We start from the raw sequence: 27,999 nt of genomic DNA on the forward strand, positions 1-27,999 counted from the left end.
GAAACACTGGGAGCTCAGCCGTGATCTTATTGAATGGCTTAGCAAACGTGACGGACCAAATGGTCTACTTTTGTTCCTATTTTGTATCTTCCAGTGTCTCTTTAAATAGCTTGGTATAAAATGTTGTTTGATCATTTTCCTTTGAGGCACCTTGGGAAACTTTATCATATTGCGGGCCCAGTTGATTTGGTTGGTTCAGCTTCTGCTTGTTTTAATTAGGATTTTCCCGGCTGGTTTTTCAGGACTGTTTGCTTTCATAAATCCTTAATTATGACTCACTGGCAGCTGTCTGAGCACACTGCTGACTTTTGATTTGTGCAACCAAGTGTAAGGGAGAGGTGTGAATGCAAGTCAGGGTGACAGTGGAAGAGAAATGGTGTAGAAAGAAAAAAAGCATCAGGATAATAAACTGATGGCAGCACAGGAAATGCAGCACAAGAGAGAGCGCACGCTATCGAAAAATTTTACAATTCTGTATTACACGTAGTGACATACAGCTTATTCCATCGGCATGATATACCTCTGCAACCTCCTTTGGGTCACAGGCAGAATAGCAGGTGTGATACTTGCTCAAAGATCAAAGGAAGTCACTTGTCTGGAAATGCGCAAACAGAATTCTGCTTATCACTTCACACAGCAGAAACATCACATGCTGCTAGAACAATGTATATGATTAATGTGAACTGTACAGATTTGTTTATTCATGCAATTGTGAGCAATTGCAGATAGTTCAGCAAGGCACTAAGAAGTTTCAGGTTTGGGGGAGTTGGGGAAGTACTCTTGCTTCTAAATTTGAGAACTGTACAGACAAACTCCACCCCAGAGAGTTGAGCACATCATCTAAGCGCAGTACAAGGTGCCACCTTTTAGGTGAGATTGGGTTGACGGGTTTGAGCTATAGGCTGAATAGGCTGGGACTGTTTTCCCTGGAGGGTCGGATGCTGAGGAATGACTTTAAGGAAATTGATAAAATCCTGACGGGAATGGATAGAGTGAATAGTCAAGGTCTTCTCACCTGGTTACAGGAGTCCAAACCTAGAGGGTGTAGGTTTAGGGTGAGAGGGGAAAGATTTAAAAGGGACCTAAGGGACAGTTTTCTCATGCTGAGGATGGTGCGTGAATGGAATGAGCTGCCAGAGAAAGTCGCGGAGGCTGGTACAATTACAACATTTAAAAGGCATCTGGATGAGTACATGAATAAGAGTTTAGAGGGATATGGGCCAAATGCAGTCAAATGGGACCAGACTGATGTAAAATATCTAGTCAGCACTGACGGGTTGGACTGAGGGGTCTGTTTCTGTGCTGTACAATTCTATGAATCTATGTTAAAGCAAGACTATCCTTCTCAGTTCAGTATGAAATGGTGCTATTCAAAGAAACACAAGGGAGCTCTCTTAGTAGCCCAACCAATGTTTATCCCTCAGCTAACATTAACAACAATAAGTTATCTGACCATTTAATGTCTCATCCACAAGATGGCCACTTGTACAGTGCAACGCTCTCAGCAAAGCTATGGTGATGGAAGTCTGGGTGAAGCTCCAAAGGTATTCCAGGCCATGCAGTTTCCAGTGGGATAGATTGTAGATTTTCGTCCTCCCTTGTCCTGGAGTATTGAGGACTAATTGCAAGCCTTCACATACCTCCCTCAACAAAATCAGCCAGCTCAGTGTAGAGGGGCAAAAAAATGGATTGCCTGTTCCAGAGGTCTGAACATCACAGTGGATGGCACGGCAAGTCAGAGCGTTCACCAACACAATATCACCTGAGGATAAGTTCCGGTTTGTTCAGGAACTAAAGCATTGGGGAATTGCTCCTCACTCGAACCTTACACTGAGAAGCAGTCCTTAAGTTTCTGAAACAGATTTTAGCGGTAAGCGCAAGTGATCTGAGGAATTATGGTGCAATTAATTACTGATTATTTTGCTCAACATATTTAATTATACGTCTGCCAAGGTACTGAAGGAGACTTAATTGCTTATTAAGAAGCACACATTATTGAATTTCAAGGGGAGTGTCACTGTAAAGTGAAGTGCTTTAAATGTGATAAACATATTTCAGTATGTATTCCCCGGCACAGGGTTTCTAAAATGCTTTATGTTTGATTTAATATTTCCTTCAGGGCAGATTTTTTTTTCCCTTTTCCCGGTTAGAGTGTTTTGTCAAGTGACAGTCATGCATCAGAGCCATCTTTTTCCCAGAATCCACTGCTATTCGCTTCAATAATCCCATCCTGGGCCTCTTTGGTGTCCTTCTTGAGGGATCACATTGGAAAGTGAGGCAAAGTGCTCTGTTTCCAGGTCACTGGTCCCATACTTAAACAAAGCCCAGCTGCACACCACTCCAGTCAGAAACAGGTCCTTGTATTGTGCTGCTGAACCATTTGGACCCAGAAAGGAAGTTCACATCCTGCTTTGTGGGTGGGGAACAGGGTGCGGAATAAATTGACCCCCCTCCCAACCAAACAGGAAGTCATGTGATTGGACCAATTCAGCATGGGTTCAGAAAGCAGCCCGGATCAGCGCTGTGTCCCCAATCAAACAGTTAATGATCCTCAACACTGTAAAGCAAATGCCCACACTCGACGACCACCAGTCTTTCCAACTCTGCCACTGAACACACATCTCACCAAGGCACATGGACCATAACCCTCACTGCTGCGTGCATCATGTCCACTCATTGTCCCTCACTCACTGTGTTCTCCCAAACCATTAACCTATCTTGCTCTCTGTGTATCCTGCTCCGTCACTGGGGACACCTTACCATCTCTCGTCTTCATGTGTCACCACAAATTGTTCTTCCACCACATTCAATCCCTCTTTTTGACTCATTGAAGGAAACAATGGTCCCTAGCACCAGACCAAGATGGCCAAGACAAGGAGATCAGGATCCTCGCTGACTACTCAGAGAAAATATGAGTATTAGCTCGAGAAGTAACACATCCCCTGGTGGGGGCAGGGATAGCTCAGTGGTCTAGACATCCAGTAAGAGTCATTGTGCTGTGCAGTATTGCTCTTCCATCGCCACCAGTGCTAACTTATTCCTAATTTGCACACACTTTAATTCCTCTTGTTCCCACTTTTATAGGTACCCAGTGAACTTCCACAAAAGGAACAGTGCTGGAGATCCTCAGCTCCACCTTCCCCTCAGGCAGCAAATGAACTTTCAGAGGATGTATTGACGAGACCTGCACTGGTCCCTCCACCAGCTTAGAGATGTTCAGCTTGGTGGGTACGCTCGCGAATAGACCGGAGAGCGTGAACTTTAAGCTCTGAGGGTTGAGTTTAAGTGCTTTGCTGGCATGAAAAGGAGGGAGTTAGTGCATACAGTTGTATGCTTCTGACTGTGTGAGGCCATGATTGAGAAGGTTCATTCTTGTGTTGCTTTTCTGTGGCCCCAAGACCTTTCAGCAACCCTTAGCTGTAACACCTTGCTGGGGGCAGGGGGCATCCATAATCTCTGCACAGAATTGATCTGCTCTGTCAGGAGCCACCTCTGAGCAAGAGACTGCTGAGGCATCATAGGAAGTTGAAGGCGGATAAAGTGGCTAAGAAGGCATGCGCGATACTTGCCTTTATTAGGGGAGACATAGAGTTTAAGAACAGGGAGGTTTTGCTGGACCTACATAAAACATGGGTTAACCCACAGCTAGAGTATTGTGTGCAGTCCTGGAACGCACACCATAGGAGGGGTGTGATTGCATTGGAGAGGGTGCGGAGGAGATTTACCAGGATGTTAACTGGGTTGGCGAGTTTCAGTTGTGAAGTGAGACCGGACAGACTGGGCTGGTTTTCTTTCTAACAGAGAAGAGTGTCAGGGGACTTGATGTATGAGGGGCATAGATAAGGTAAACAAAACAAAAGTTTTCCCCTTGATAGGGGGACCAATGAGCAGGGTTCATAGATTTAAGCGAAAGGGCAGAAAGTTTACAGGAGATGTGAGGAAACCCTTTTCACTCAGAGGGTAGTGGGAATGTGGAAATCACTGACGCTAAGGGTAGTAGAAGCAGTCACCCCTCATAACATTTAAGAAGTACCCGGATATAGGCTACCATCTGAAAAATGTGATTAGAATAGTAAGGTGGCTGTTTTTGACTGGCATTGATGCAATGGGCCAAAGGGCCTTTTCCAGTGCTGCAGATCTCTATGAATCTATAAGGAAGCATTGGCAAGGCTCTCTCTGGCAGCCCTCACTACCCCAAATACAGTGGGGATGTCAACCTTAAAACTTCAGAGAACACAAGCTGGTGAGCATCTCACTGTGACAGCGCCACAACTGGCCCAGGAGGGACCAGCCCAGGGCACTGGCATTTGGAGGGCTGGCAGAGACCAGATACTTGCTCTGTCACAGGTAGCAGAGGAGCCTGAGGTTTCAGCGATCAGGGACTTCATCCATGAACATGGCCAGGAACAGCAGCAGCAGACAGGGATGTGGGACACAATGGCCCTCAATGCCCAGAAGCTGCAGCATTGCAGTGCATCATGTCTCCATGGCCAAGTTAGCGGTTGTCATGGAGAGCTAGGCCTACATACCTGGTGCACATACCATTGTCCAGCCATTGGCCCTCATTAGACAGCAGTCAGAAACAGGAAATCTGCCAAATCTATCTCCCTGTATACACATTATTCAAACACTGTGCATGAATGAGGGCCAGCATTTATTACCCATCCCTAAAATCTCTTAGCTTCGTGACTTGTTGGTGCACTCCAGGGAGTCAACCACATTGCCATGAGTCTGGAGTCACATGAAGGTCAGATTGGGTAATGACAGCAGATTCCCTTCCATAAAGGACAACCACATGGGTTTTAAAAACAAGTTGGTAGTTGCATAACCATCAATGAGGCTAATCTCTTCTCTCTCACTCCAGACTTTCTTCTGAACTGCAGTAACATAAGGTACTGATACCAATTATAGCATACCTGTCATCACCCTGGTTTGAAATCAGTCAACCCAGAATAATCAGGCTGGAATGCTTCTGCTAACAGTGAAGGTTCTTTAATCTGTGTATCGTTGACAGCTGAAGAAGACAGGCTCTTTTATGACAGATGGGATTGTCACAATGTTGCCTGCATGCAGGACAATTGATTAACCCCACAAGTTACTCTCAACAGCCATTACAACCTTGTTAGCTGTCAACATGCCTTCAGTGCTCATGCTAATGCAGAGAGCCATTGTGTGAGCAGTTGTTTCTCGCAGGGTAAATTGTCTTCTCAAAAGGCAAGGTTGTCTTCCGTAAAGTGAGAGAAAGAGAAGCATTGAAATATTTCAAACATTCCAGTTTGTTACAAATTTGACTCAGCCTTGGTAGGTGTGGCGGCAAGGATAAACTCTGCAGGAAAGATGGCATGTGTCATTCACAATGCACTGAGGAAACTTGTGCACCCCCTGGTACTTTACGCAAAGTTAATGGAGTTTATTGTGCCACACAGCAAAACGTGACTCTTCCTCAAATTGGCTGCAAAGTGCTTCAATGTGCCTGGTGCTTACGAAAGGTGCATTTTTTTTCATTTTTTGTTAAATGCCTGCCATAAAGGACCACTCAAATCTAGATTGGTTTGTCTGTTGAACTGGTTTGACACTAATTGTGCTGATTATTTTAACTGCTTTAAGGAAAGGCTCTATCCAAAGTAAATGTAGTTGGTATTTCAGTCTGATAAATTTGTGGCCCAGATTGTCACAGAATGGAAAGCCCTTGCCTGAATCTTGGATCATGAAGCATCAGATTATGTTCCCAGGTTATGTCATTCCAACTTACTTTGAGCTTTAATACAGCTCGCAAGGGATGAGGCTGCTTTGACTTCAAGAGTTCTTGTTTGTGTAACACATGATAACTCTAAATCATAGAGGGCCATGCTGTTTGTGTCTCTGGGTTAATCAATAAACAGGATGCTTAAGGTGCATTGCTCTATAAAATTCAGTACAGTGCATTTCTACATACTTTCTGAGACCTGCCATTTTAACCTTTATGTCAACTGAATCAAGCATGGCTATGTTGTCCCTGGGATATAATCAAAAGTGAGAAGACAAGGTCTCTGATAGCTCCCTGTGCTAATGCAAAATTGAATGATATACAGAAAGAATGCCTTAGGTTTGATCCTTCACTGAGTTGGTTGGTATCTGCTGAAGAGGCAGTGTGAAAACTAATGGTATTCAATTCTGACAGGGTTAGGAGTGGGTATGATTGGCATTTTTTGTGGTGCTGGATGGAATAGAGAGCTTCATAATGCAAAAGAACATTGGACATTTCTATTTGAAAGTTGATAAAGCAGTTGAATTCCATAGACCACAAAATATAGGAGCTGAATTAGGCCTTTGGGCCCATTGGCATGGCTCTGCCATTTGATCATGGCTGGTATGTGTCTCAACCCCATTCTCTGCCTTCCACCCATAACCCTTGATCCCCTTACTAATCAAGAACCTATCTGTCTCTGTCTTGAATGTACAGAATGACTTGGCTTCCACAGCTTTCTGCAGCAGTGAGTTAACCACTCTCTGGTTGAAGAAATTCCTTCTCATCTCAATTCGAAAGGGTAGCCCCTTCACTTTGAGGCTGTGCCCTTGTATCCTAGTCTCCCCTGCCAGTGGGAGATTCTTCTTCATCGGTTCTCTGTTTCACTTTCATTCCCCTCTCTCACTTTGTCCCTCCCTATCTCATTTTACACCCAGCCCATCTCAGTCACTCTCTCACTCTTCTTGTTTTTCTCAATTCTTCTTACGCAGTCATTCCCCCATTTTTCTGAACCTCCTGTTCTGAGTTTGTGTGTGGACAACTTTAACCGTACAAGGCTGGTTGCTGTAGGAGTAGATTTGTCTATTAATGTTCGCCTAATTCTCCTTCCAGATATGAAAATGTGTTGCTGGAAAAGTGCAGCAGGTCAGGCAGCATCCAAGGAGCAGGAGAATCGACGTTTCGGGCATGAGCCCTTCTTCAGGAACTTTTGGGCTCATGCCTGAAATGCTGATTCTCCTGCTCCTTGGATGCTGCCTGACCTGCTGCGCTTTCCAGCAACACATTTTCAGCTCTGATCTCCAGCATTTGCAGTCCTCACTTTCTCCTAATTCTCCTTCCACACAATTTCACATTTGATAACATGCTGAGCTGATCATGTTTAAACATGCACATCTGGAGTGATGGACCGCTCAAAATCAACAACTGAATTAGAGTGGCATCTTTTGAACAGTATTTGTGATGAATAACTCATCTGAGCTGAGTGAATCTATCATTGTCTATACCAGAGTTAAACTGATTTGCCAACCATTGCAATAAATGATCATTGATGTCTGAATAGCAAAGAGCAGAAAAACAGAATCCCTTTGCAAGATGTGTGACAGGGGTAAGAGAAGTCGGAGAGTTGATGTGTGTGGACTGTCTTTGCAGGTTAAATGACCATATGAGGGTGAGAACAATTGGATCCTCTGGGCCATATGATCACAACGAGGGTGAATAAAAGAGAGGGTATGTTTGACAAACAACATAAAGTTTGATGAGACTGAAAATAGCATTTTAGTTTGAGTGGGCGGATGCAAATGCTGTTTGGAGTGAACAGCTGCCTAGGTAACAAATTAAAATGATAAAGAAAGAGAAGGCAGGGGAGTGAATGGTACTTGCTACTCTGTCTAGGAATTGAATGGGTAATATATGATCTGCTTTGGTGCTATGATTTACTACCTGCACACTCTAATGTGCCAGTCCCTGTTGTGTGACAATAAAAACAATTTGCTGTAACTAATTAAGATTCTTGAAATTCTAACAGGGATCTCACTGTCACCAAGTTACCAACCACTAATGGGCTCCCGTGACACTGTGGTATGTCCATACCTCTGGAATGCAGGGCTTGAGTTCAAGTCCAACCTGTTCTAGAGGTGTGTCACAACATACCTGATCAGGCCAATCACTAAAAACTGAATTATCATTCATCCTATCAGATCCTTTCATGTCTCCAAACCCGGATGGACTTGAAGGTTCCTCTTAACAGCGTTACAGTGAAACATGAGGTGGCCCCATCTCACAACCTCTCCCTGTGTATTAGGAAGCATGTATCTGAAAATTTCAACAGATCCAACGTCTGCCTTCTGTGGTTACAAAATGAATAGTACGGCACAGTAAGAAGACCACTCTGCCTATCCATCTATTCCAGCTCTCTTTGCAAGGGCCAACCATCAGTCCCACTCCCTTGCTTGCATTTCACTTCTTCATTTCAAACATATATCCAATCTCCTTTGGAAAATTACGATTGAACCTACTTCCACCCCTGTTTTAGGCAGTGCAGCCCAGGCCAAAACAACTCACTGTGTCAAGCAAGTTCTCATAGGCAGACAACAAAACCCTTCACCCATGGCCATAGACACAAGGTATCCCATCTGAAACAATTCAATACCATACATACTCAATCCTTCAACTTTTAACTCAACCAAATCTAGAAGTGATGCATTCCACTGACCGAATATTCATCAGTGAACAAAGCTGTATTTCAGCACATCAATTTTCATGTGGATTTGATGTACGCTTGGGCTTTGACCTAAACTGAAGTCAGCTTGTGGAATTAAATATCCTGGATTTGGAACAATCGTTTGTTTGGGTGAGACCTTATAAAACAAGTTTTGACTGCTCTGTCCCAACTCTAGAGTTTCTCATACATTTCCTGGATCTTCCATATCAAACTTTGTTGAGGACGTTTATCGTCAATGGAATTTTTCTCATTCTGTCCTCGCCATTCTTGGCTGAACTGCATAAACTGAAGGAAGACTGAACACGGTAGCTACTGCAAAAGGTTAGGCTCAAGCTTGCACAACAACCCCGAGTGATAGGCCATTAAGTAGATGAGCTCCAATAGCGAGGGGGGTGGGGGGAAAATCCGTTCAATCCAGGTCTACATTTGCTTTCTGTTGACCCTTGCTGGGTAGGAATCGAGGACAGAATTGGTTTTGATGCCAACACTTGGGTCGTTACATGATTGTCAGACAGCTGTTCTCATGGCCTGGTACTTTCGTGCCATTGTGGGTGGGACAAGGGATTATCGGAGGAAAACAGGCAGAGAAACAACCCAGGGTTGAAAAGAATGCCGCCTTTAAACAAGAGCTCACTGTTCACACCGGCGCTACAGACCATTCTGAAACCTTGTGATGGCACTCAGATCTTCAATGCAATTTCCAATTAGCACAGAAATGAGCCAGAAATTGATATTTGTGCTCACTGACCCATTTGTTCCTTTGGCAATCCCTATCAAACTAAATTGGCCAGCAAAAAATGTTGGAACTCAAGAGAATGAAGAGAGTTTTCCATTCTGCAGTACTCTACCTCATTCACCACGTTTCAATGAATGCCCTGTAATGGATAGGCTTCAGAGATCGGACATTGATGAATGGAGTCTTCGATTAATGGATACAGGGAGCTGGCACTCCTTTCATAAAGGTAACTGTGAACCATTTTAATCAGGTTTCCCTTTTAAATCAGTGATACATATTAGACCAACATTAAGACCATAAGGCATAGGAGTGGAAGTAAGGCCATTTCGCCCATCAAGTCCACTCTGCCATTCAATCATGGCTGTTGGGCATTTCAACTCCACTTACCTGCACTCTCCCCATAGCATTTAATTCCTTGCGAGATCAAAAATTTATCAATCTCTGCCTTGAAGACATTTAACATCTCGGTCTCCACTGCACTCTCTGGCAATTAATTCCACAGGCCCACCACTCTCTGGCTGAAGAAATGTCTCCTCATTCCTGTTCTAAACTGACCCCTTCTAATTTTAAGGCTGTGCCCACGGGTCCTAGTATCCCCGCCTGACGGAAACAACTTTCCAGCGTCCACCGTTTCTAAGCCATGCACTATCTTGTAAGTTTCTATTAGATGTCCCCTCAACCTTCTAAATGCCAAGGAATACAATCCTAGGATCCTCAGCCGTTCATCTTGGGCGGCACAGTGGCACAGTGGTTAGCACTGCTGCCTCACAGCGCCAGACACCAGGGTTCAATTCCCGCCTCAGGCGACTGACTGTGTGGAGTTTGCACATTCTCCCTGTGTCTGCGTGAGGTAAGGGGTTAATGTAGGGGTATGGGTGGGTTGCGCTTCGGCGGGGCGGTGTGGACTTGTTGGGCCGAAGGGCCTGTTTCCACACTGTAATGTAATCTAATCTCATCTTATGCTAGGCCTACCATTCCAGGGATCATCCGTGTGAATCTCCGCTGGACATGCTCCAGTGCCAGTATGTCCCTCCTGAGGTGTGGGGCCCAAAACTAGACACAGTATTCTAAATGGGGCCTAACTAGAGCTTGATAAAGTCTCAGAAGCACATCTCTGCTTTTATATTCCAACATTGACTCATGGCACAACAGTGCTTCCAATTTTAAATGCTTATCTTATGCTTGTTGTGATTGGAACAAGGGCTGGGGTGGGTCTCATTGACTGTGAGATCCTTGATTGGGATTGTTAATCTGGGCCAATCAGGGAGTACAGACATAAATAGGAGATTTAAGAATCTCCTCATTCTAAGGACTGGCTCTGAGCTGGCCGGTCAGAGCCTATGCATTGGCACATGTAAATAAAGGGTGACTTGGTGATGGGATACCAGCCTCCGTGCAGTTATTTCAAAGCTGCAATACATTCATGGCCTCAGCCCTGTCATTGTAGGACCAGCACACAACACCCTGTCAGTCCACAAGACCAACTCCACATCTCCTCCAGCCCCTACACTGCTCCCCATCTGTAACCTACTCCAGCCCCTAGAGCGCCTCCTATCTCATAAACTTCTCCAACCCCTCCATATTTCTGTAATTTCCTCCTGTTCCTAAACCCCTCCTTATTTCTTTAACCTCCTCCAGCCCATCCAGTGCTCCCTATCTCTGTAACCTCCTTCAATCCCTACACGTCTCCCTATCTATGTCCTCCTCCAGTCCCCACTACCTTCTGAAATCACTGCATTGCTACAATTCTGGCTTCTTGGCCTCAGCCCTGAATTCCATCATTAATTCCTTTCTCTACTTATCAACTTAAGGCTGTGCCTTGAGCTGTCTAAACTCTAGAGTTATATCCTTAATCACCTGCACACAATACCTCACAATCTATTTCTCCTCCTGTAAGGTTTTAGCTAATTTTGAAATGTTTTAATGTGTTTTTTTTCCTATCAAAGTGTCTAAGAAACATAGTACAGCCCTGAGAAACACCTTGGGGTGCTGTACTACCGCAACGGTGCTAGATAAGTGAAGATCGCTTTTGAAAATGCTTCCTGTTTGAAGGTGACTTTAAAGACAGTGCTCTTTATATTTGTTAATGGCAGTGGACATTGCTAGCATTTATTGCCCATCCCTAATTGCTCACAGGGCAGTTAAGATCAATTCTGCGGCCCCATGACTTTAATTACATTGCTTGTAGGTCTGGGTTCACATGAAGACTAGACCAGGTAAGGTTGGCAGATTTCCTTCTCTGAAGAGCGTTAGTGAGCCAGATGCATTTTGATTACATGGTCACGAGATCCAATTTTTAAAACATGAAATAAAAATTTTCTTACCTGCTATAGTGGGATTGGAACGTATGCCACCAATAGCCTTGGCCTATGCATTATTAGTTGAAAAGTGTGGTGCTGGAAAAGCACAGTAGGTCAGGCAGCATACAAGGAACAGGAGAGTTGACATTTCGGGCGTAAGTCCTTCATATGATTGTGGCGGGCGAAGGGGGAAATGAGAGATAAATAGGGGGTGGGGATGTGCAGGGGGAAGGCAGTTGGGAAGGAGGTTGGTGAACGCAGGTGGTAAGTAATTGTGGTAGGTCAGTGGGAAGGGTGGAGTGGATAGGTGGGACAGGTCAGGAGGGTGGTGCTGAGTTGGAGGGCTGGATCTGGGAATGAGGGGAAATTTGGAAACTGGTAAAGTCGATGCTGGTGCAGTGTGGTTGGAGGCGGAAGATGAGGTGTTCTTCCTCCAGTTGGCGGTGGATTTGGTTTAGCGGTGGAGGAGATACTGAACTTGTGTGTCGTTGGCGGAGTGGGAGGGGGATTTGAAGCAGTCAGCCGCAGGGCGGTGAGTATGTTTGGTGCATGTATCCCAGAGATGTTCCCTGAAACATTCCACAAGCTGAAATCCTGTCTCCCTGATGTAGAAGAGACCACATCGAGAGCAACGGATGCAATAGATGAGGTGGGTGGATGTGCAGGAAAATCTCTGCTGGATTTGAAATTATCCTTTAGGCCCTTGGTCAGAGGTGGCAGGGGAGATGTGGGCGTAGGTTTTACACCTCGTGCAATGGCAGGTCAATGCAAAAGATAAGCACATGCTGGAATTCTGAAAAACTAAAACTGCTGAAGGCCAGGCAACATCTGTTGAAACAGAACACCCATTGCAGATTGATGATTTTTCATAGAGCAAAGAACAGTACATCACAGTACATGCCCTTCGGCCCTCTATGTTGTGTCGACCTTTTATCCTACTCAAAGATCAAGCTAACCAACATGCCCTTCATATTACTATCATCCATGTACCTATCCAAGAGTCGCTTATATGTCCAGAAAGTATCTGACTCTGCTACCATCGCTGGCAGTGCATTCCACACACCCACCTCTCTCTGTGTAAAGAACCTGCCTCTGACATCTCCCCTAAACCTTCCTCCAACCACCTTAAAGTTATGCTCCCTCATGATAGCCATTTCCGCCCTGGGAAAAAAGTCTCTGTCTATTCACTCTATCTTTGCTTCTCAACATCTTTCACACCTCTATCAAATCACTTCTCATCCTTCTTCGTTCCAATGAGAAAAGCCCTAGCTCCTTCAACCTTTCTTTGTAAGACATGCCCTCCAATCCAGGCAGCATCCTGGCAAATCTCCTCTGCACCCCTCAAAGGCTTCCACATCCTTCCTATAATGAGGTGACCAGAACTGAACACAATATTCCAAGTGTGCCAGGGCGCTATAGAGCTTCAGCAAAACCTCAGAGCTCTTAAACTCAATACCTCCTGATAACGAAAGCCAACACACTATATGCCTTAACACCTCTATCAACTTGGGTGGTAAATTTGAGGGATCTATGGACATGGACCCCATGATCCTTCTGTTCCTCCACACTGCCAAGAATCCTGCCTTTAACCCTGTATTCTGCATTCAATTCGACCTTCAACAGCCGAATCACTTCACATTTTTCCAGGTTGAACTCCATCTGCCACTTCTCAGCCCAGTTCTGCATCCTGTCAATGTCCCGTTGCAACCTACAACAGCCCTCCAAGCTATCCATCACTTCACCAAACTTCTTGTCATTGGCAAGCACAATAACCCACCCCTTCCACTTCCTCATCCAAGTCATTTATAAAAATCATAAAGAGCAGAGATCCCAGAACCAATCCCTGCGGAACACCACTAGACACTGAGCTCTAGGATGAATGCTTTCCATCTACTAACATCCATTGTCTTATTTGGGCAATTCTGTACGCAGACAGCCAGATTTCCCTGTATCCCATGCCTCTTTAGATTCTGAATGAACCTACCATGGGAAACCTAATCAAACACCTTGCTAAAATCCATGTACACCTCATCCACTGCTCTAACTTCATCAACGTGTTTTGTCACATCCTCAAAGAATTCAATAAGGTTTGTGCCGCATGACCTGCTCCTCAAGCTAATCAAGCTATGGTTTTCCAAGTAATCATAAACCCTGACTCTCAAAATCCTCTCCAATAATTTTCGCATCACAGACGTAAGACTGATTGGTCGGTAGTTCCCAGGATAAGTGGCAAGTAACATTTGTGCCACACAAACGCCAAGCAATGACCATCTACAACAAGAGAGAAGCCAACCACTTCTCCTGACATTCATTGGCATTACCATCAGTGAATGCCTCACGAACAACATCCTGGGTTTATCATTGACCAGGTACTGATTGGATTCGCCATATAAGTAATGTGGCGACTAGAACACAGAGGCTGGGATTCCTTTCAGAGTTTAATTGATCTCCTGGCAACCAAAGCACAAGTCGAGACTGTGATGTCCTACTTTCTACATACCAGGATGGCTTCAGCTCCAGCGACACAGAAGATAACTTAACGCTATCTAAGACATGACACTTGACTGGCACCATCCACCATATTTAACATTCACTCCCTCCAGAACTGACGTACACTGTCAAGGTTCCTTCAGCAGTACAATCCAGACCTATGACCACTTCTATCTAGATGGACAAGGGCAATTGACACATGGGAACACACCATCTACGAGTTCCCCTCCAAGCCATCACCATTCTGACTTAGGAATATATCACCGTTCCTTCACTGTCACTGGGTCAAAATTCTGGAATTCCCGCCCGAGTGGCATTGTGAATGTACTTATAATCAGTGACTGCAGTGGTTCAAGAATGCAATTCAACACTGCTTTCCTGAGGGCAATTAGGAAGGAGCAATGAATGCTGGCCCAGCCAATAACGTCTAAATCATGTCAACTAATAAATGCAAAACAAATCTCCAATTTTATGCAGGTAGCTCACATCTTTACCACTATGGCCTGAAGCAATGCAATTCTGTTAACACCTAAAATGCTACTTCATTGTCAGCTTTTGGTGTGATGTTTTGGTACACCTTTATCTGGATTAGGGTGAAATAGGACCTGATAATACTTCTGTAAAGCATTTTGGGTTATTTTGTTCCATTAAACTGCTTTACAGATACAAAAGTTTGCTGTTGACTCCCATTCTCTCAAATCACCTCACACCCTAATGGACAAACAAGTCTTTAATGTCTCTTAGTGAGTGAGGGGTGCTCTAGTAAAACCACTCCAAAGAGCTCTATTGCTGCATTCCAGAAAAGCACTCATTGTGGCATCATTTAGTGCTAGGGTCTGACTGAAGGCATCTCAGTGTGGGTGTTTCTCATTATGGGGGGGTCTCTGAGTTGGGGACCCTCAGTGTGGGAGGGTCAATGTGCAAGTCTCTCAGTGTGGGAGACTCTCAGTGTGGGAGACTCTCGGTGTGGGAGTTTTTCACCGTGGGGGAAGGGCGGGTCTCTGTGTGGGGGTCCCTCAGTGTGGGAGACTGTCAGTGTGAGTCTGTCGGTGGGAATTTCTCTGTGTGGGATCCGAAGTTGGGAATGAGACATTTACTCACTTGAAGAACTATTGCTGTTAAGTGACAATGAATGCTTTAAGATTGAGATTCACTGATTGATGTTGTCCATTCACCGTAAGGAGGTGGGGCTCTTCACCTATGGATGCCTCCCATTTTCCAAGTAGACATTTCTGCTGACGAGCACTCTCACTCACATTAAAGATGAGAAGCATGGAAGATCAAGATGCTCACAGTCACTGGAGTTGTTGCCTCCTGTACTGTTATAAATGACTGCAAGAATGGCCAGTGCTCAGTGATATGGCTTCAAACACAGATCAGGTTCAGTGCAGGTTTTCGCACTGGCCCTGAAGCAGCCTGCGTTGACCCTGCAGTGGATGCCATGACCTGGAGTACAGTCCACGGAGCTGCCTGCGCTCGGCAGGAGTGTCAGGATTAGGCCACATTCTGTCCGCCTCTGTCAGTGTGGCTTCATATGTGCAGCAATGAGATTGCAGCAATATAGGCAGTCCGTGCTTATTTAATGCATTATATAGCAAGCTGGCTCTCAAACAAAATGTCCTAAACCAGCTATAAATCTCAATTTCTTTTTCACTCAGATGTTTTCTTTGGAAATGCCTTATGAGTAGATTGCATCTTCTGATATTCTTCCAACATTTAAGTAGACAGTGTGTCATTATTTAAGCAACTTTTAGCCAGGCTGAAAAGTGAGGTGATTGTAGGCTGCAATGGTTCACTGTAGGAGTGTATTGGCATTGGGCTAGGATGAATATCATCGTTGAGTACTAACAAAATGAGCCCTTGTGACTCGGTTTTGTTTCCTTGAGGCGTTGACCTTCTATGTTGTTCAACATGCACCTGAACTATTGGCTTCATTATATTTCATTCTCTTTGATGCACCAGTCAAAACAGTTCGACATGGAATTATCCTGTACATTAGTAAAGCTTGCGTCAAGATGTGCAAATGTGACAGTTTTAATTACCAGTTTGCAGAAACCCTGGATCAACTCTTACACTTATTTAAATTCCATTTGCACCTCTCTTGTTTTCTTTGGCTCATAACACAGAAGGTCATTGTGCGCAACATGTCTCTTTACTTGACAGAGGTTGACATGATTACTCCAATTGACAAGACAACCATAAAATGTAGGCTGCAGCTGGCTAAAACGTGTCTCCTCCTTTTGGCCCAGAGCCCTGTAGGTAGTTTTCTCTCCTCGAAGCTCACTTCCTTGTGTTCTTGTTGAAGCAAAGTTTATCAAGAGTTTTCAAACTTATGGCTTAACGCAAAAATCAAGATTCATTGGTATTCCTTCACTGGATCTCCAGTGACAATCTTTACTACTCACTCAATGTGAAGTCACGAAAGTTCACTGTGGTACTAGCACAGGCTCAGAGTCAATGTGTTAGCTTGCTAAACTCAGGTTTATCGCTCAGTATCTGTTGGGCCTCTGGTCCCATAGACTGTTGCCTGCTGGGACTCCTGTCTCTGGAGCTCACTACTTGCTAAGACTCCAGTTTTAGGTTAAGTGTTTCCTGTGATTGATTTAGTTTAATGAACAACAAGCTGCTTATTGAGCTTAACAAATCTCATCACAGCTTGAAGTTTGATGTTAACAGTTCGGAACTTTCCATCTTCCCCACTGTGAGATTGTCCTCAGTTCTGTTGGGCTGTTTTTAAATGGCAGACTGGAACCAAGAATGGTAGTGAACATAATATACATGCAAAATACAGTGGAAACTATCACTCTGATATATGTATTCCCGCCATTGTTGGGAATACCCTGATGAAAAGTCTGAAATGTTATCTCTGTTTTGGTTGTGGCTGTACAGGACATTGGTTGGACAATTTTTGGAATATTGCATTCAATTCCACTGTAAGAAAGATGAAAATGCTCAAAACAGATTTACAAGGATTTTGTTGGATTGGAGGGTTTGAGCTTTAGGGAGAGGCTAAATAGACTGAGGGTATTTTCCCTGGAGCGTCAGAGGCTGAGGGGTGACCTTATTGAGGTTTATAAAATCATGAGGGACATGGATAGGGTGAATAGTCAAGGATGATTCTCCAGGGTAGGGGAGTCCAAGTGGAGCGTCAGAGGCTGAGGGGTGACCTTATTGAGGTTTATAAAATCATGAGGGACATGGATAGGGTGAATAGCCAAGGTCTTTTCCCCAAAACTAGAGGCCATAGGTTTAAGATGAGAGGGGAAAGATATAAAAGGAATGTGAGGGGCAACATTTTCACTCAGAGGGTGGTGCGTGTATGGAATGAGCTGCCAGATGAAGTGGTGGAGGCTGGTTCAATTATAACATTTAAAAGGCATCTGGATGGGTATATGAACAGGAAGGGTTCAGAGGGATATGGGCCAAATGATGGCAAATGGGACCAGATTAGTTTAGGACAAGTTGGACCCAAGTGTCTGTCTGCATGTTGTACAAAACTAAGACTCCATTTCTCTCTCTTTACTGGCTAACTGATCTGTTCAGTATTTCCACCATCGTCTGAAGACACTTCTGATCGTAACAGAAAGTGGCATCATCTAGATTCAACCAATGATTTCTCCAGCCTTGGCCCACCATTACACGGACATAAATGGTCTCGGGGGCAAAAAAAGCCCCACAGCTTCTCCAACAGTTACAAGGGTTCATATCAGTGCTAAATCTCAAGAACAGTAGTAGGATAACTCAGCTGTGTGTTGTCACAAAGCATTATCTGATGCTGCATCTTTTCCATGCTGAATGGTTGCACTAAAGCTGATAACAAGTTACTGCTTGCATTTTGACTTCCAATAAATGTGATATCATGAACTATTTGTCCAACTCATCCAGTTGGTTCCGGGCTCTGAAGGACCAGTATCTGGATGGCATGACAATCGTGTGCAACCTTGTCATGAGTGAGTAATTGACAGCTTCGGAGAGTCAACATACCTCAGTCCCACCCTTCAGCCGCTTCAGGTCTCAAATGCAGCTTTTAAACATTCATTGATTAAAGTATGCGAATACATTAATCAATGATGTTTAAAAGCTGTATTTGAGACCTGAAGCAGCTTAAAGGTAGGACTGAGGGATATTGACTCTCTGATGTTGTCACTAACTCGCTCTTGGCAATACGCCATACCATTCAGATACTTATTCTTTAAAGCAGGAACCAATAGATAAATTGGACAATTAATTCACAATATCTCAATTGTTGGAAGTCAAAAAGCTGGCAATAACTTGCTATCAGCTTTATTACAGCCATTGAACATAGAAGTATCGCCCACAGCCCTCAGATCCAAGGCAAGCAAACAAATGGACTGCACCAGTATGAAACCTGAGAGTGTTCCCACTATAATACTGCATTCAAGGTTACATTCAACCACCTTGTCTACATCAGATTCAGCTCAAAGGGTCACCTTACACCTCACTTTCATAGGATATCATTTTGAACCAAGTATCTGTGAGACAAATTCACCTGTCTTCTTCTTATGACCCACTTCTCCGCTTCCAGATCCTGTGCATCCATCTTCATCGTCACAGTCTCCGCTCGATTCAGAGTCCTCTTCCCTGTCATCACCACTGCCAGGTTCTCTTGAGGACCACTGCCCTGACTGCTTGCTCCTTTTCCCATGCAACATCTGAGATGAAACAGAATGTGAACTGTGAGAAAGGTGACCATGGGCTTAGAAATAAATTGTTAGTCTTCTGCTCCAGTACCTGTTAAAAGAATTCCTCATCCTAATATTCATAACTCACACTTACTGTCCTTGTGCAATATTCCCAGAATGCTATTAATTCAGCCATCAGATTGCTTTCCGATTGGCATCTTCTCACTCTCTATAAACCTGAGCTTATCCAGAATATTGTTGTCCATAGCCTAACTGGTACCATTCACCCATCATCCCTCTGTACAATGGTGTATATAGGCTCCCCATCAAGATTCACTGAATCTCTACAGTGTGGAAACAGGAAATTTGGCTCATCAAAGCCATACCAACTCTCCAAAGAGCATTCCACCCAGGTCCACCCCCTTCACCCTATCCCTGTAACCCAGCGTTCCTCATAGCTAACCCATCTAGCCTGCATATCTTTGTACACTTTGGGAAATTTACCATGGCCAATCCACCTAACCCTCACATTTTTGGATTCTGGGAGGAAACCCACACAGCCATGGGGAGAATGTGCATATTCCACACAGCTAGTCACGCAGAGCTAGAATTGAACCTGGGTCCCTGGTGCTGTGAGGCAGCAGTGCCACCTCATGCAGCAATCTACCAGCACCGTGACTTTAAAACTTAAAACCTACATAATCTGACTCTCCCCATCTCTCTAGTCCCATCCAGAGATCTCTGTGTTTCAGAGTCCCAGGCAATGCACCAGCTAATTCTCCATGTGTCCCTTCATTCATAAAACCAATCCTAGGCACCCTTCATTCATAAAACCAACCCTAATGCGTAAGAGGGACTATTCCCAAGGTCACTTACTTTGCCAAAATCGTGTGGTCAATGTCTCACACGACACGCTGGCTGTTCCAGTAATGTAAAGATATCATTGCAATGACTTTACGGAAAATAGTTCCCATTACAACTCAGACCAAGCTCTCAAAAACCTTCTCTTTCTGGCTGTGATGACATGCTTTGCTCAGTATCAGAGTGGAACAGTGTTGTCATCAGTGGAAACTTGAAGCATCTATCTTTTGGTATTTAGCAAGATTTTGTTGCGAGCTGAGTGGATTGAGCAAAGGTCCCAATCACCAGCTGACACTTAATGCTTAAAGGCAGCAGAACCCATGGAAGATTGGAAAGGGAACCCGGGGAGCACGGGGCAACTGGATGGAAAATCACTCCATTGAGGTACATGGAAGATGAACCTTAATGGTTTACAGTAGCTACCAAAATGTTGGAGCCTTTCGTGAATCCTCCCTGCCTCTTTTGTATAAACGACCGCTGGTCTGACTTATATATGATTCATTGCACTTGTCAAACAGCTGACTGGCTACAGCAACAGCTGAAACAGTGCTGACTCCTGAGTGTAAACGAATCTAACACCAGCTGCACAATATTAACTGCCTTTTGAGAATAAGCCGACCAGAGTAGAAAAAAACAGGGAAGGTTCAAAACCCAAGTTCACTTGTTTATAGTTTATAAAGAAAACTTGAAGGGATTACGGAATGTGCTCCCTCAAAAATGCTGGAAATCCAGGAAGATCCTAGACTTCACTGCAATAAACCTGCCTCAACTGGCAGTGCACTGAGATGCCTGGAGATGGCTGTTGGAGAGTGTGTGAAGACAGCGCAACAGTACCTCAAGAAAACTGACAGGTTGGCACACAGAGGTTAAACAGGAATCAGTCTGCTTGGGCACTTTGATTCAAGCCTATCCCAGATTGGAGGCACGAAAGGATTCGTGTTTCCATTTGTTGTCAGGGCCTGAACAGGAATTAACCTCAGGGTGAACAAACCCTACAAGGCCTGGAGAAATGGCAATGTCCAATTAATGTCCACTTTTTGGTGCAGCCACCACACATGCTTCAAAGCAATCGAAACTTTAAATGGTATCAGGACACAGCTCAGTGCTAAAGGCACTGTGCAGTGATTTCCTACCTCAGCCCTTTTCATTCCCAGGCCAGCAGCACTGAAAACCAGCTTTCTACTCTGAAAGAGAGGTGCCGGAGAGGTTGGTGTTGGGTTTCTGAGAGGATTAAAGAGAAAAACTCACAACAATTAAACTGGATTTAATGTAGGCCACAGGATGATGGTGTTGGAAACAACTGGGGGCCTCCAAGGCAACACTTATCTGACGCGAGAGAGGCGGCGCAACTTTCTAACTGGTTGCTTCCACACTCATTGCCGTACGGAGGGCTGTGTTTGATCCAACCAGCACACCAGGAGAGCAGGCCATTGTGGAAGCAGGTCAGTGGCTGCTGGAATGCTTCCATGTTGGGGTGAGGGGTCTGAAGGCAGCCTGAATCTGAAAGATCACTGGCCAGAGCTTAAAGAACGATCGAGGTCTCGGGTCGCAGAGAGGGAATCACTCTACAACAATGCCAACTGAGACTCTGCGGACCTCCCCAGCCTCTACCTTGGCAGAAACGTTCCACTGAGGGGGTGGTAAAGTCATGCTCCCTAACTTAACTGGTTGCACAATATCCCCGGAACGGGCATCCGATTCCATATCACCCCCCAGGAATTAATCTCCGCAACAGTGCAAATGCATCTGGGAAACACCTGCTCAATTCCCCCAACCTCCTCCCTCCACCATCAACCACTCCAACTCCAACCCTGCCACCACTCGGATGGGAAAATTGCTCCCAATGATACAACATAGCAGAGATACCTGCAGGCCTGGTGGAGAAGGTGGACAGGTGAAGAGAAGCCCTCTGAGTACAGTGGACCAAACAGACAGTGTGAACAAAAGAGAGTGCATACCTAGCAAAATAGATTCAGTCACCACACAAGTTGTCAAAGTAAATGCATCTTCAAGTGACTCATCATCACATTCAAATCACTAGCCTTGCAGCCATGATGTCGTTCAATTAAGCAACTTGATGGGCCAAATGGCTTATTTTTGCTCACATATCTTAAGGTCTTGTTGGCTTGCATGCTGCTCACTTCACCAGCCTCAATGGTGGAAATGAGGGCCCACATTGTCCATGTGCCTCATGCTTCACAGAAATGGAGTAGGGGTTGAAACAGTTTTCAGTTGTGCTAAACAGGGCAGCTTTGTGAAGCAGGTCAGGTTGAAGGAAGATCATTCATTTACTTAGACTCATAGAACCATACAGCACAGAAACAGACCCTTTGGCTCAACTCATCCATGTCCACTGGGTTTCCTAAACTGAACTAGTCCCATTTGCCTGCATTTGGCCTCTATCCCTCTAAACCTTTCCTTTCCATGTATCTGTCCAAATGTCTTTTAAGTGTTGTAACTGTACCCACCTCCAGCACTTTCTCTGGCAGCTTGTTCCATGTACATATCACCTTCTGTGAGAAGAAGTTGTCTTCAGGTCCCTTTTAAATCTTTCTCCCCTTACCATAAACCTATGCTCTCTACTTTTGGACTCCTCTACGATGGGGAAAAGACCTTGGCTATTCACCTTATCTGAAAATGTGTTGCTGGAAAAGCGCAGCAGGTCAGGCAGCATCCAAGGAGCAGGAGAATTGACGTTTACCTTATCTGTGCCCCTCATGATTTTATAAACCTCTATTGTGGGTCACCCCTCAGACTTCTATGCTCTAGAGAAAAATGTCCCAACCTATCCAGCCTCTCCTTTTAACTCAAACCCTCCAGTCTTGGTAATATCCATGTAAATCTTCTTTGCACCCTTTCCATTGGGAGATGAGGTTGGACAAGTAGTAATGGGGAACAAATAAATGAGGGAGGAAGTGAATAGGTTTCACTTGCATCAGTTTTTACAGAACTTCAAGAAAGTCAGGGGCATGAGCAAGCGTGGTGGCATTACTAAGGAGAAGGTGCTGGGGGAAAGCTGAAAGGTCTGAAGATGGATAAATCATCCGGACCAGATGGACAACACCCCAGCATTCTGAAGGAGATAGCTGAGGCGATTGTGTAGGATTTGGTGGCGAGGTCTTAGGAATTTCTGGAGTCAGGGAGGATCCCAGAAGCACTGGAAAATGGCAAATGGAACACCCCTAAGAAAGCTAAGGTAAGAGTTTTTTTCAAAATTACTTACCTGTAGCGGGCATCGGTAGGTGGGCTTGGATCGGCGCAACATCGAGGGCCCAAGGGCCTGTACTGCGCTGTATTATTCTATGTTCTATGTTCTATAAAGCGAGGGAGGCAGAAGACAAGAAGCTATAGGCTGGTTAGCCTGACCTTAGTCATTGTTAAGATTTTACAGCCCATTACTAAGGATGGGATTGCTGAGTGTTTGGAAGTGTATGATAAAATAAGCACGGCTTCATCATGTGGAGGTCATGCCTAACAAAATAGTTACCATGGCTAATTTAACTAACTTACACATCCCAGAATCATAGAATCCCTAGATACAAAAAGAGGCTATTCAGCCCATTGAATCAGCACTGCCCCTCCAAAGAGCATCCCACTCAAACCCAGCCCCTTACTCTATCCCAGCAACCCTGCATTTACCAAGGTATATCCACCTAACTTACACATTTCTGGAAATTAGGGGGCAATATAGCATGCCCAATCCACCTAACCTGCGCATCTTTGGGTTGTGGGAGGAAACCAGAGCACCCAGAGGGCATCCATACAGACACGGGGAGAACATGCAAACTCCACACAGACAGTCGCCTGAGGCTGGAATTGAACCTGGGTCGCTGGTGCTATGATTAACTAACTAGCAGAAGACAGAGTGTGAGAATGAGGATGATGGCAGCCAGTGAGTAGCGGAGTTCCACAGGGGTCCGTGTTCATTATTCATGTTAGACGTTAACGATCTGGATGAAAGAACTGTGGGTCATTGTTGCTAAGTTTGCAGATGACACAAAGATAGGTTGAGGGACAGGTAGTGTTGAGGAAGCGGGGAGGCTGCAGAAGGACTTGGACAGGCTAGGAGAGTGGGCACAGAAGTGACAGATGGGATACAATGAAACTGTCAGGACATTTTTGGAATATTGTGTGCAATTCTGGTCTCCTTCCAATTGGAAGGATGTTGTGAAACTTGAAAGGGTTCAGAAAAGATTTACAAGGATGTTGCTCTGGTTGGAGGATTTCAACTATAGGGAGAGGTTGACTAGGCTGGGACTGTTTTCCCTGGAGCGTCAGAGGCTGAGGGGTGACCTTATAGAGGTTTATAAAATCATTAATGGCATGGATAGGATAAATAGACAGCATCTTTTCCCTGGGGTGGGGGAGTCCAGAACTAGAGGGCATAGGTTTAAGACGAGAGGGGGAAAGATATAAAAGGGACCTGACGGGCAACATTTTCACAGAGTATTGTGCGTGTATGGAACGAGCTGTCAGAGGAAGTGGTGGAGGTTGGTACAATTACAGAATTTAAAAGGCATCTGGATGAGTATATGAATAGGAAAGGTTTAGTGGGAACTTTGGCCAAGTGCTGGCAAATGGGACTAGATTACATTGGGATATCTAGCCAGCATGGATGAGTTGGACTGAAGGGTCTGTTTCCGTGTTGTACATCCCTCTGACTTTGGTAGGAAGAGTAGAGTCATAGTCTATTTTCTAAACGAGGAAAGGTTTCAGAAATCTGAAGCACAAAGGGACTTGGGAGTCCTAGTTCAGGATTCTCTTAAGGTTGACATGCAGGTTCAGTTGGCAGTTAGGAAGACAAATGCAATGTTAGCATTCATTTTGAGAGGGCTACAGTATGACAGCAGATATATACTACTGAGACTGGATGAGCCTCTCAACGGCTAGATTTGGATTATTGTGAGTAATTTGGGCTCTGTATCTTAGGAAGGATGTGCTGGTGTTGGAGGAAGTTTACAAAAATGATCCTGAGGATGAAGCTCTTGTCACATGAGGAGCAGCTGACGACTCTGTGTCTGTGCTCAGTGGTGTTTAGAAAGATGAAGGGTAGATCTGATTGAAATTTACAGAATACTGAGAGGCCTGGATAGAATGGACATGGAGATGATGTTTCCACTAGTAGGAGAGACTAGGACCCGAGGGCACAGCCTCAGAGTGAAGGAATGACCCTCTAGAACTGCGATGAGGAGGAATTTCTCCAGCAAGTGGGTGGTGGATCTGTGGATCTCATTGCCACAGAGGGCAATGGAGGCCAAGTCATTGAGTCTCGTTAAGGTAGAGATAGATAGATTCTTGATTGGAAAGGGGATCAAAGGTTACAGGGAGAAGACATACCAGCCATGATTGAATTGTCCTAATTCTGCTCCCATATCTCATGGCCATAACTTCACCTCACTCTATGACATTGAGCACAGCAGTGAAAATCGCTCCTACATCCTACATTGACCTCACACTGTCATCCGTACAACCATGACAGTCACATCACTCAAATATAGTGCAGCATGTTCACAAACACATAACGTGACACATTATCAGAGACAGCAGTGGCTAACTGACAGGGAAATGTGGAGCTGGACGTCTTTTCCCGATGGATGAGTCAGCAGGTACCAATAGTCCATGGCTGTGCCCAGAGGCCGGGCAGAAACCATTGGAGATGCTGGAACTTTCCTACTAATCCTCTGTCTCCATCTTACTTCTCCCTCAGACTACAACCTTTTCTGATTTACAAGCTGCAATTGGTATCAGTAAGCCTCTTGTTTCCCTCACTCACTCCGAACGCCATCTTATGCCTTTGTCTTTCCCCTTACAGGGACATAAGAGCAACATTTGCCAGCAATCTGTGCATGAGTGTGAAGTGACAGAACAGAAAGGAAAAAATGATGATTAAACAGTTCAATCTCACACGCAGCCCCCAACTCACTAACTACTGCCAGTGTCTGCTTTTTTGAGGATTGATTGGAGGCAGGATTTGTAGGTGGCGAGTCTCCAGGCAAGTGTGGTCTGCTGGCATGGCAGGAGGAAAGGGTGGAATAGGTGCCACTTCCTCAGATGGTGAGTCACACAACTCCAGTTCAGCTGCGGACAGCTCCGATGAGGACTTTCATTGGGTAGTTTATAGGAAAAGGTTGGTGGATGGACGCAATGAAACGCTTGGTGCATTGGAGAACCCCCTGACCAATGTCAAGGGCCATGACGGAGTTCTGCACAGACTCCTTAATATCAGGACTAACACGCTCACCAAAATTGTGTCCTGGGACAAGGGACTGCACCAGAAGGTAGAAACTGTAGATACTAGAGGGAAACTTATAGCCCAACTTTTAACTAAGAAGAAAAATGTGAATTTGCAATGAAAGTGAAAAATGCTGGGAATACTGAGTAACATTTGCAAAGAGAGAAACAGAGTTAAGCCTCAAGGTCCTTTGTCAGTGCTGACAAAAGGTCACTGATCTGAAACATTGACTCTCTTTATTTCTTCAAAGATGCTACTAAGTATTTTCCAGCATTTGGCCTTTTTACTGCAGCTGATGAAGAAGTCAGTTTTGGACAGAACCAATACACTCCTAAGTTCCAGTCAGCATTATGTCCTAACGGTAGAAAAATTAAGTCGGAAAGATTGGCAAAATGGTTGCCATATTTGCAAAGGTGCACAGATTGTCAGCACGGACGGCAATGCTGGAAATGCCTTTCCTGAGACCGAAGAGCAACGTGTAAAGTTTAACAAACACAAACCTCGTGGAAAAGGATTTGCTCACAGAAATGTGTATAAGAACCATAAAAAAAGACACTTTGAAGAGAGAGGTGTGTAAGACTTTGTTTCAGACTCACCTCCTGCAGGGGCATCTCTTACAAAACAGTGAACGAACTTTCAAATGTGCTTTAGTGATAAAGCCTTTGTGACCAACTCTGCGCTGAACAGCTATGCAACGGACACATATTGGAGAAAAGATGGCAATCTACATATTGTGATCAGAGATTTGTCAGTAACAAAACATTGTATGGACTTATTTGGTCAGAGACCTCCCAGTCTCTCTTTCCTGGGACAAGGCAGAATTGATGGATTTCAGAATTATAATTAGAATTAGCTTTATTATCACATGTACACACGGGGTACAGTGAAAGTTTACAATTCACTGCTTACTGCACCATCTTAGGTACAAAGGTGCTTCGGTACAGCTTGGTAAAATAGAGAAGTAAAAAAGTGCAGCATTGTGGATTTTAACATGGCAAAATGGAGACAAAAAAGTTCAGAATACACACGGCCAAAACGGTATCAGCGTGTATTTAATCAGAAGTGGGGCCTAAATGAAGACCTGAGGACTCCAGCCTAATTTATGATAGTTTGCAAAACCCACGTGCCATTCATCATTCACGCACAGCAAGTGATTGCACAGTACCAATGCTTATCTGTTGGATAACAACTCTACATGGAATGCAAGATGCTTGATAGTGAGCAGACAAGGACATTTCAAAGATAGTTTTGACAGGATTTGTTTCTTTTTTCTGCGAGTGATATTGATCATCTGCTTCATCAAGCTCATCGCAAACAATCACAACAGACTTGTAAATCTCATTGTCGACATCAGGAACTTTTGTATCCATTTAGAAGAAACAGACAAGTTAAACTCAAAAAATGATGTATTTGGAGTGTCTTAATTGAAAATATGGACTTCAGTGTCAGAGGGAAATTGCAGCACTTCATTAAAGCTCATCTGCCCACAGATCCTTGTACAGTACTTGATTGCTTTAGGTTGTGCTAGTGAGTAGAGTGACTGACTCCTGATTCTCATACAGAAAATTATTGATTCCAGACACTCCACTCCTGGGTTTTAGTGCATCCGTAGAAAGTCAGGCAATGTTTGAAGAAATTTTAAGTCATGTAAGTGAACTGTTTGAAATTAGAACTACCTTTTCATTATTCCAAGATGAACAAAATTTACAGCAACTCCATCCAAACATGACATGTGTTTACCCTCCCCCCTCCCATTTATCTCTCCACCCCCGAGGCTCCCAGCCTCATTCCTGATGAAGGGCTTTTGCCCAAAATGTCGATGCTCCTGATCCTCGGATGCTGCCTGACCTGCTGTGCTTTTCCAGCACCACACTCTTGACTCTAATCTCCAGCATCTGCAGTACTCACTTTCGCCTACATTCAGTTGGATACCCCAGGGCTTGGTGCTTGGGCCAATGCTCTTTCTCATTCATATGAATGGACCAACCTCAGGTTCTAAGTGAGAGGAAGTTATGGTCAAATTGCAGAGTACTCTGGCCTGGCTAGACCTCAGCATTGCTGAGACACAAGAAACCTTGACAGGCTTGAAGCAATGATAGGAAGCCCTCTGAATTGACCTTGACTGATCTTGGGGCATCCAAGTTAGCAGGAAAGGCTTAACTTATTTTTCCTCATCCTGGAATAGAGGTATCTTATAGATGGAGGAAAATCCTTAGTAAATGGTGTTTAAATTCAGAACAGTAATGTAATCCTAACATGATGTGGAGGAGCCGGTTCTGGACTGGGCTGG

At 44.5% G+C, this 27,999-nt stretch overlaps 1 protein-coding gene across 4 annotated transcripts in view; it reads right to left on the reverse strand.

Annotated features, from left to right (window-relative positions):
• The window catches only part of LOC122555734 (glypican-5-like), a 545,068-nt gene that overhangs the window by 121,197 nt on the left and 395,872 nt on the right, over nucleotides 1–27,999 (reverse strand). For 3 of the 4 annotated variants that reach the window (XM_043701795.1, XM_043701794.1, XM_043701796.1), the window contains one exon: nucleotides 18,484–18,646. The exons of the other annotated variant lie outside the window; for it this stretch is intronic. In XM_043701795.1, coding sequence (XP_043557730.1) covers nucleotides 18,484–18,646 — 163 coding nt within the window. The remainder of the gene's footprint in view (nucleotides 1–18,483; nucleotides 18,647–27,999) is intronic. 4 annotated transcript variants of the gene reach the window in all.

Source organism: Chiloscyllium plagiosum, chromosome 13 (assembly GCF_004010195.1).
Source record: "Chiloscyllium plagiosum isolate BGI_BamShark_2017 chromosome 13, ASM401019v2, whole genome shotgun sequence".
NCBI classification, from domain to species: domain Eukaryota; kingdom Metazoa; phylum Chordata; class Chondrichthyes; order Orectolobiformes; family Hemiscylliidae; genus Chiloscyllium; species Chiloscyllium plagiosum.